This window comes from Quercus suber, unplaced genomic scaffold (genome assembly GCF_002906115.3).
Source record: "Quercus suber isolate HL8 unplaced genomic scaffold, Cork oak 2.0 scaffold_468, whole genome shotgun sequence".
Lineage (NCBI taxonomy): Eukaryota > Viridiplantae > Streptophyta > Magnoliopsida > Fagales > Fagaceae > Quercus > Quercus suber.
In genome coordinates this window covers 600,802-611,477 of record NW_027069919.1, presented here as the reverse complement: position 1 = coordinate 611,477, position 10,676 = coordinate 600,802, and the positions used below count along the sequence as shown (strand labels likewise).

At 41.6% G+C, this 10,676-nt stretch overlaps 1 protein-coding gene across 1 annotated transcript; it reads right to left on the bottom strand.

Moving 5' to 3' along the window:
• Positions 1–9,517: 9,517 nt before the first annotated feature.
• Positions 9,518–10,021, bottom strand: LOC136062932 (glycine-rich cell wall structural protein-like). Its single transcript, XM_065762665.1, has one exon. It carries the CDS (start codon positions 10,019–10,021, stop codon positions 9,518–9,520), a length of 504 nt encoding a protein of 167 aa, XP_065618737.1.
• Positions 10,022–10,676: the final 655 nt, after the last annotated feature.

Here is a 10,676-nt window from a genome sequence, read left to right as displayed (position 1 = left end):
AAATATATTATTTATTGTAATATTAAGTGCATCTTAACTCTGTATTGAAGGCATAGTTAAGAAAAGCCATACATTACGTTTATGATCCATTTGAGTTTCTCTACCAAGGAATAATGTTTTTAAAGAGAATCATAGGAGTATTTATTGCAAAGAGAGCTGCACTATTGGTCGATAATGGAAGGTGCGCACATCAATGCTCAAAATGGAGTATAAATAACATAACATGAAGCAGCTTAGAAACCTAGCAATTTCTATGGGGTTTCGCAATCTTAACTGGTAACCATTAGCCCAAGTATTAAAAATCAACGACAACCCATGAAACCAGCAAAATTTAATGTGCACGTCTATGCATTGGTAAGTGGAATATAATGTAAATCTCCATGTAAAACTTGAGCCCCTCCATGTCAATTGCAGCTAAGACACCCATTCTATACTTAGACAGCAATGTCCCTTACAAAACACTCCCCTCTATCCCTTCTAAAAATAACCCACTATTCTATATGCTAAGCAACGAGGAAAGACCTCTTTCAGTTTTTATTTAGATGTAAGATATGCGGGGCAATTAGAGGGGAACCTTTTCTCTTAAGCAACAAAGAGCAGTTTTCAATATATGTCATCTTTGTATGTTTTGGCCCTTTCAGGCTTGACGATGAGGCTAAGTATTCTATGGTTTGAAAATAATATTTCTTTCTCTCACATAATAATAAGTCTTACGGTTTCAAAAAAAAAAAAAAAGTCTTACAAATTAAATTGATGATAGAATTCACCACTAATGTGAGTGATGAAAACATTGAATTGAATGACTTTCCATTTTGTGGCGGTCATAAATTACCCAATCATAAAGTAATATATATTTCTCTCACATAATAATAATTCTTACAAATTAAGTTAACATTAAAATTCATCATTAATGTGAGTAAAGAAAGCATGGAATTAAATAACTTTTCACTTTGTGGTGGTCATAAATTACCCAATAAAAATTCCTATTTATTACTCAAAAAATAAATTACCTGACCATAATTGCATCATGCCCTTTAAATGAGAATTAATTGCCATCAGTTAAATTCAGGGAAAAAAAAAGAAAAGAAATAATTGCCACCAATTACCATCTTCTTCAGTTACAAAAATTAAATGTACGTAGCTTGTTGCATAACTCCATCCGCAAAAAGCGCTAAATTTGGGGCTCACTGATCACACTTGTTTAATTAATAATTACTCAAAAAAAACAAAAACAAAAAACAAAATAAAAATAATAAACTTAATCCCCAGGAAGCATGAAGCACTTCCTTGCTCAACACGGAAAACTTTTTGCAGAGACCAATAAATAACCAATTAATATTCATGAAAGCATAATAATATCACAAAACTGTGAGGAAATAGAGCAAAATATACAATACATACATATACATATGATGAGCTACCTAGTTGTTAGCCATTTACTAAAAATCCTAAAACTAAAATAAAGCTTACATGCCAGGGCAAACATTTTTTTGGGAGGGGGGAAAAAAAAAAAAAAAAAAAAAAAAAAAAAAAAAAAAAAAAAAAAAAAAAAAAAAAAAAAAAAAAAAAAAAAAAAAAAAAAAAAAAAAACGATACAGCCAATGGCAACATGCTCATTCAGAAGGCAATCATCACAAAAAAAAAAAAAAAATCGAAAAGATGCAAGAAGTAAAAGAAATGAAATGGGGCTACTTCTTTATTGATATGTGAAGAGAAGTTACATTTTACAGCTGATGCCCATGCAGGCTTGTTCTAAAACTAACTACAAAAACAGATGCCTATGCAGGCTTGTTCTAAAGCTAACTACAAAGAAAAACGCCCAAACAGGCTTGTGTTGAAGTTAGAAGAAAAGGAAAGGGTGAGAGGCCTAGGCAGGCTTGTTTTAAAGCCAAGCCAAGTGTTGGAGGGAGAGGTGGAGACAGACCTACGTTAAGGCCGCCCACAGCTCCCCAACCAACACTTGCTGCGCAAGGAAGGAGAAGGAAGAAGAGGTCGTAGCGCCTGACGGTTCCACCTGGTTTCCCTCCCAATCCCACAACAACTGGGAGCCGGCGAATCACTACCAGCTTGGAGGGCCGGCAGATCCGCGCACGAAGGAGAAACGATACGTTCATTTCGGATCCCCCTCCAAATTGTAAAGGGAGTCCCATCTCTAGCTAGGTTGAAAAGAAGGAAGATTTTTGGCCTCTGCCTACTCTGCCTCCATTGTGTTGTCCAGGATCAGAGTGGCATCCTCGGCTCCTGAAAGGGGCTCGGCTTCCCTGTCACCGCCCTTTCCCAGGGCCACTTCATCTCGTGAGGCACAAGCTACTCTTTTGGAAAAGCCCTTGAGATGCCCATAAAGTGGTGTATTTGTGAGATTTAAACCCAAGTATTTGTCAAGTTTGAAGAAAGGATCACCCAAGTATTTGAACCTAGGCCTTGTATGGTCCTCGTACTCAAGCCTACGGGGAAACTAACTACTCAATAAGAACTAGGTACTAGACAGAACCAAGGTCTTGCATAGTCTTCGGACTCAAACCTATGGAGAAACTAGCTACTTCAGAACTAAGTGTTAGACAGAACCTAGGCCTTGCATGGTTCTCGGACTTAAGCCTACGGGGAAATTAATTACTCAATAAGAACTAGGTACTAGATAGAACCAAGGTCTTGCATAGTCTTTAAACTCAAACCTATAGGGAAACTAGCTACTTCAGAACCAAGTGTTAGACAGAACCTAGGCCTTGCATGGTCCTCAGACTCAAGCCTACGGGGAAACTAACTACTCAATAAGAACTAAGTGCTAGACAGAACTTAGGTCTTGCATAGTCCTCTGACTCAAACCTATGGGGAAAATAGTTATTTCAGAAGACAAGTGTTAGACAGAACCTAAGCCTTGCATGGTCCTCGGACTCAAGCCTACTGGGAAACTAACTACTCAAATAAGAAGACAAGTGCTAGACAAAACTTGGGTCTTGCATGGTCCTCGGACTCAAACCTATGGGGAAACTAGTCACTTCAGAAGACTTCAACCAATGGAGAAACCATCCCCCCCCATGAAATACCAAGTGTTAGGCAGAGCCAAGGTCTTGTACGTTCCTCAGCGTCAAACCTATGGGGAAACTAATTGCTTAAAGGGAATCCAAGTACTAGATAGAACCAATGTCTTGCATGGTCCAAGGACTCAAACCTATGGGGAAACTAGTCACTTTAGGAGGATTTAAGCACTGGACAGAACTAAGGTCTTGTATTGACCGCGTGGCCCAAACCTACGGCGAGGCTGACCACTTCGGTACTAGTAATGAGCACTGCAGGGGACGATGATTAATGTAGTCGGCAAAGGCGCAATTAAAGCCAGAATCGTGCAAGTAAAAAAGACATACGTATACGTATAATATAGTACAAGCAAAATGAGTAAGAAAAGGTAAAATATGCACTTCACTGAATCAAAAAAAAGGGAGTTATACAAGGCAAATGTGCCATTACAATGCTAAAAAAAAAAAAAAAAAAAAAAAAAGGCAAAGGCGCACACGGAGGATCATTCCTTCAGACCCATCTCGACTCCCCCCTCAGGGGGCTGGGCAGAAGAGGTCTCAGAGTCCTTGTGGCCCTCGCTTGGGACTGCAGCCTGGAGAGGGTCAGCTGGAAGAGGTATATCCTCAGCAGGACCCTTGCTTGTCTCGACGGCCACAGGAGGATCAACTTCCTTGATGGGCTCGCCGAAGTGATGGCAGCTAGGAGGCCTTCCTCAGGAACCTCCCTAGCTTTCTCGTAGCCACCTCGCCTCAGAATTTGAAGGGGCAGCCTCGCGGATGGCAAGGGATAGTACATATTCTCCGCCTTCCACAAGTCAGACGAGGCCTCAACCCCAGCTTGTGTAAGGGCCTCACTCCAAACTTGGGAGCAGTAAAGTCTGCACACCCCAGGCACTTGGGCTCTAAGGCTGTCTTCTGTTTCAGTCGCCCCTACCTCATAGGCATCCTGCGCAGCCTTGTCTTTGGAGGCCACAGCCTTGGCCCTGGCAGACTCAGCCTCTTCCTTGACTTTCAAAGCCTCGACCCTAGCAGACTCTGCAGCGCCTCTAGCCTTATCCGCCTCAAGCACCCTCTGTCCCAGGGTCGCTATCTCCTCTCTGGCGACCCTCAACTGATCCTTTGCCTAGCGTAGGCTGTCTGTTTGATCTAGAGCCAATTTTCATCGGCTGAGAGGGCCGTCTCGGCGGTGTCTCGAGCCGCCTTCATCTCCTCCAACTAGTCCATCGCCTTTTTAAGATCGGCCTTGGAGGTGTTGAGGGTCCGCACGGTGTCCAATAGCTTGGTACACTCCGAGCTAATGACCTTGCTTTGGCTACTGGCTATGTCCTCCAGCTTGAAGGTAGCCTAGATAACCTACCAATTGAAGCTATTGTGCAGCAGGTAAGGAGCCAAAAAATGAAAAGTCAAGAAAATCACAAGCAATCAGAAAACTTACCATGCCCAAGTATTGCTTAAGGCCGAGGAAGACCTCATTGCTCCTCAAAGCCTCCAACTGGGCCATGTCCGTAGGGAGTAGCAAGGACCTTTCCAATGCGTCAGCCACGTGCGCACCCTCACCCCTTGAGGGTTCCTGAGGGAGGCATCATCCGTCAAAGGCTTCCCATGGAGCATGGGGGCAGGAAGCCAAGCCTGGGCCCCGAGCTGGATAGCGGCCTGCTTCTCCTGACCTCGGCGCCCTATCCTCAGCTGTTTTGATGGCGACCGAGCATCGCCACCACCTCGGGGAGGATTAGACTCTTCGCCCCCCCTAGGTCTCTTGCCTTTGTCCTTCTTCTGCGGAGGACTGGTGGGCTTGGACCCAAACGTCGAACTCTGTTGGGTGGGGGAGGAGAAGCTCGGAAGGAGACTTCCCCGGCGCGTCCCTCCCCGGCTGCCCCTCGATCAGGGCCAGCAAGCTCTTCTGAGGTCGCTTCTTGAAACTCATCTTCGATCGAGGAGTGGCTTCTTCAGACAAAAAGTCCGCTTCGGTTAAATTGGGGTCACCCAAATCGCCAGAAGGGTCCTCGGCAAATGGGCTGGTCGAACACGCCAAACTCGTCCCCGAACGGACCTGAGTCAGCAACCTCCTCTTCCCCTAACTCTTCAACTTCTGCCTCGGCAACTTGAGTTGATGAAGAAGTACCTACCAACGGTACGCCCTCGGGAATGGGAGACCCTTCGGGGATCAGAAATCTATGCTCGACTACAGTGATACTACGCAGCCATGGATCTTTAGCTTGAATCACGTGCTTCGGAGCCGAAAACGATTTTGTGGTCAGGTCGTATCTTAGGATCACGTGGGCAGCTCTAACTTGGTCGTCGTCTTTATTCACAAAGATCTCCGACCTCAGCACCTTCTCCAAGTCTTCCTTATTGATTAGGCCGATGTGACGCTCAAAAGCGCGCAAATCTGTATAAAAGAAAGTAAGCTTCTGTTAAAAAACCAAGCAAAGTGGGCGCTAACACACAAAAACTTAGACCTTTTCCTAATCCGAATGCCCCACCTGGTGTACCCTCCACTGTTGGACAATGAAGGCCCTCGTGCCACTTTCCAGACACTATAAGGAAGTCTTTGTTCAGACCCTTGCTGGACTCAGGGAGGCACTGGATGAGCCGGACCCTATCGTCCCTCGTTTTCATGTAATAAGACTTCTCCTTCAGGCGCTGAAGGTTGTAGCACCAGTTCACATCATGATGAGTTAGCCTCAGCCCCATTTTCTCATTCAGGGCATCCACACAGCCTAAAATTCTAAATACATTAATGGCACACTGTGTGGGAGATAGGCCGAAGTGCCTAAGATAGTCCCTCGTCACCGGCCCCATGGGAATTCTCATTCCACCCTTCAGAAAGGCGATTATAGGAATCGCCACCTCACCCTCTTTCTACTAGTGCTCGACTCCCCCTCTCCATAGTACCTCAAACCCACTGTATCAGGGATCTTGTAGTCAGCGACGAATTTGTTCATCATCTCCTCAGACTCGACTAACTTCTTAAACCTACCCATCCTAAAGAGCTAACAAGGTACTCAGGCGTAAAAGTATGAACCAAAGGAAAGGAAGACTTACAGAAATGAGGGAAAGCTCCTTGGGCAGGCTTTTTTGCTGAGGGAAGTCGCAAGTACAGTTGGAGATGTGATCAAATTCGAAGTATGTGCGCAAGATCTCTTGAATGCAAAAATGAAGGGGCAAATCAGTTCGATTGGTATCTATTCTCCCCATTAAAAATAACCGCACAGACTTTCCCGCCCAATCAGCCAGAAGCATCCCTACCGTCCATTCATCATCACACTGTTGAACGTGGAGGACACAGAGCCCCCGAAATTTAATGAAGGCATGCTCCAAATACCGAAACGCCAAGAACGTCCCCTAGGTAGTTGAAAAGATTGTGACACTGACAGAAAGACAAGGCTTGCCAGGCCAAGGCAAGGACCTGAAGACATTAAAATCTCCCTCCCCGCCCGGGAGGCCGAGCAGCAGAATTTTGAGGGGCTATTGTGGGGCCTAAATATTTGGCAACCCCGGCCCACTCCTTATCGGGCCCAAGTCCATGCCGAGGAGAGTACAGAATCTGAGGATAAGTGGGAGAGGCCCAAGTCATCAAGGGACTTTGCTGAGGATGCCCACGTCCTCGGCAAGTCGACATTGAAGGAAGGAAGCTATCACTCACCCATTAAATGCACGCCACCAACACTCTGGCCGCATTAATGGTGAATTGACCAGCAAACATGATACCTTGGTTACTTCAACTAACAGAAAGCCTGCAAAGGCAGCTGATGGACGAGCCCTCAGACACAAGTTCAGATGGCCGACAAGTGGATGGCAGAGATCAACTGAACAAGACTATATAATAGATAGAACCCCCAAAGTATGGGAGGTTGGCCCTTCAGTTGGGAAGTTAAGGGATTTTCAGGGTGTTCAAGGACAACCCTTGTATCCATTGGTTCTAAGAAAGAGCTCCTCGGACTGGGCGAGGACGAACCTTCCTTAGAACACTTAGTCAGATTCCAGTTCTTGATCTTGTAAATCGACGTCGACTGTTGTCTTTCTTGCTAGTGTCTAGTCCTTCTATCCACTCTTTACAAATTTATTGTACGGGAGTCACCCGAAACGAGTCCCTACAGAAGATATTACACATTCTTATATTTTAGATCTGAAAGATAAAGTGCATAATCTTTCGGTGTTGTATTCATTATAAAAATATGATAAATCTTTGGCTGTCACCAATCGCATATCACGATTTGGTTCCACTAGTTTTTATCAATCTTATAATGTATATATAACTTTATATTTATATATATAGTTTCTCAAAAAAAAAAAAAACTTTATATCTATATAATAATATGAAATTAAATTTGATTTTTATTGATTTTTTCTAATGTTTGTCAGATAAAATTTTGAAAGCCAATATTTATTCACATCATCATTCTATTAAATATTTTTAAAATTTTATTTTTAGAATTACAAATAATAATAAATTATATAAATTTAAATTAGTCAGAACAAAAATTGTTTTTTTTTTTTTTGGGATGAAAAAAAATTCAATACTTAGTAAATTCTTAATAAATTAGATCTGATCATTAAATAAAGTTAATTAAATTGATTGTGTTATTTTCTATAAAATTTAATTTGATTTTATTTATTTATTAATACTTTATAAATAAATATATATCACAGAAAAATATATGTTATCAAACTTCTTGTATATTAAATAGGTTATCATTGACAGCAAAATTTATGGCGTTACTTTCTACTCAACCATGCATGCTGGAGTATTGAAAAAAATAAATAGACATTACCGTAATTGTGTACAATTACTACAGCGTGCAACGTTGTTCTACCAAGGGGACCATCATGAGCCGGTGATGTACAGGTTTCCAAAATGTGAAATGCCACTTCTTCATAATTTCTCTCAACAGCGATGTAAAGTGAAGTCTCACCAGCATCATTCTGAGAATATGAAAATATTTTACCCTCTTCAATCAATCGTTTCACTACCTCAAGATGATTACCACGTACAGCCTACCCTTTTCTTTATTCGTCATCTCCAGCATCTTTTGGACCCATTTTCGAGGTCCTCTTGGGGAGCTCTTTCTCTTGCACGTTTAATTAAAACATCCACGATGGCAGCATGCCCATACCTTGCTACGATATGCAAGGAGTTTCATCTTTGGCATTAGCTTTCCACAGCGGTGGTGGACACATTTCGAGAATTTCTTCAACAAAGGCTGTTGATAATTCTGACTCTTTTAGGCTAGAGAGGTAAATATGAAGGACTGTGTTTCTATTTGGGGTTAGTAGTTGGTCAAGAGGCTCTGGAATATCTTTGAAGACCCCGATTGTACCATTTGCTGCACCGTTTGTAGTAATCAGCCTTCATGCCAATATTGACCTCTGCTTGAGCAGGCTCACTATATTCTGATTTTTTAATTGGGTTAGTGAGGTGAATATGAAGGACTGTGTTTCTATTTGGGGTTAGAAGTTGGTTAAGAGGCTTTGGAATATCTTTTAAGACCCCGATTTCGATTTTTGCTGCAGCGTTGTAATAAACAGGTTCCATGCCAATGTTGTCCTTAGTTTGCGAAGACTGACCAGATGCTTGATCAACTCCAAACAAACCGGAAGGATCCATTCTCTCTCAGTAGCTCTAATATTTCTCTCTCGAAACAATGACACTCTACCTTATTTTGATATTTTTGAACGAGAGGTGAAAGTAAAGATAAAGTGGGCGTTTGGATTGTAATGAATGTTGCGTTTCCACCCCCCTTTTTTTTTTGGTCGCACGCGGTTGACAAGGCACTGTAGTGGTACTGTAAACAGTAGTCATATTTGATGACTTTTTGTTTATAAACAGTGTACTGTTTAGGGATTTACAAATTTTACTTTTCAGTAATTTTTTTTATTAAAAATAGGTCTTACAATACTATTTACATATTTAAAAATTATTTTATTACAGTATTTTCAATTTTCAACTATATCCAAACGGACACTGTAACTATTATATCAATAAGTACCCTGTAGTCAGGAATTAAAAAAAAAAAAAAAAAAAAAGCTATTATACAAAATTACAAATGGTACAACTTAAAAATAAAATAAAAGATTGTACAGCTAATTCAACAACAATAACTTATTGTCAGTAAGGGAGTGTTTGATAATGTTGTTTTAGTAACGTTATTTGTATTTTTTAGAAATACATAAAAAATTATGTAAAAATACGTGTAATATTATTTAAATACTAAAAACTATTGTTTTAAATACACTACCAAACAGCTCCTAAACTTCCCTTTATAGTTTTCATCCTCCCTTCTTCTTCTACAAAAATAATTTTTTTTAAAAAAATAATAATAAAAGACTCAAAGTGTACTAAAAAAGATATTGAATATGGCCCCATATTTGTGAATTGTGATAATTAATAGCACAAAATATTCCCAGAATTAGGTGACAAACTGACAATAAGAGAAGCCAAAAAGGGGGAGAAAAAGCACCATGGATAACTTGATCTTGAGGTAATCAGCAACTATCGTCACCTAAAAACCTCCTCCACCACCGCCTCCACCACCGCCTCCACCATATCCTCCACCGATGCCGCCACCGCCACCACCAATGCCACCTGCAGTGTCTGCGCCATGTCCATGGCCACCACCGCTGTCATGTCCATGGCCACCGCCTCCATGTCCATGGCCACCACCGCTGCCATGTCCATGGCCACCACCGCTGCCATCTGCAGTGTCTACCCCATCTCCATCACCGTTGTCACCTGCAGTGTCATCTCCATCACCGTTGTCACCTGCAGTGTCATCTCCATCACCGTTGTCACCTGCAGTGTCTGCCCCATCTCCATCACCGTTGACACCTGCAGTGTCATCTCCATCACCGTTGTCACCTGCAGTGTCTGCCCCATCTCCATCACTATCAATGCTAACTCCACATAGACATTTATATAGAACTCCTCCTGGACAGATCACACACAAAAAAATAGCTACTGCGAAAATCGAAGACGCAGCTATGAGAGGAATCTCCCAGTCTTCCATCATATCATTCAAACATTCACTCCACGCGAATAAGTTATCACGTTGGCTTTCCTTTTGTAGTTTAGAATCCTTCCAAACGAAAGTTCAGACGAAGGTGAAGTTTTAAGACTTCGACTGATGTTCCAGATGACATGAACATCAAAGAAACTGGAGTAATTCTAAGACCACAAGAAGACTATGAGACTATGACTGCTTGCTGTTTTCAACAAACCGTATAGACAAGGGACTCCATAAATTCGAGGAGCCAATTAAATCATGCCACGTACCAACTCTTGTCTATGTTTGTATGCCCTAAGTAACAGCTACCTTGGCTTTAGCTTCAATGATGCTATGGGGGCCACCGGCCATGGTCCCCTGAGTTTTTGAAACTTCCGTTAACAGAGACAATAAATCATAAATGGGCCTTAAATTTACTTACTGCCCCTCCTAAGATTTTGGGAAAAATTAATTCCTCTCTAAATTCATTTGGGCTTCCTCATATTTGAAAATTGATTAAAAAAAATAACCCAAAAGAAAATTTTGATACAAAAAATCCAATAAAAAAAATTAGCATATACCCATAGTCCATCATTTGCAAATACATACCGCAAATCATTTTAATTTTTTTTTTTTTTTTATATAAATTTCCATATACAAAAAAATCCTTCCAAAAGCA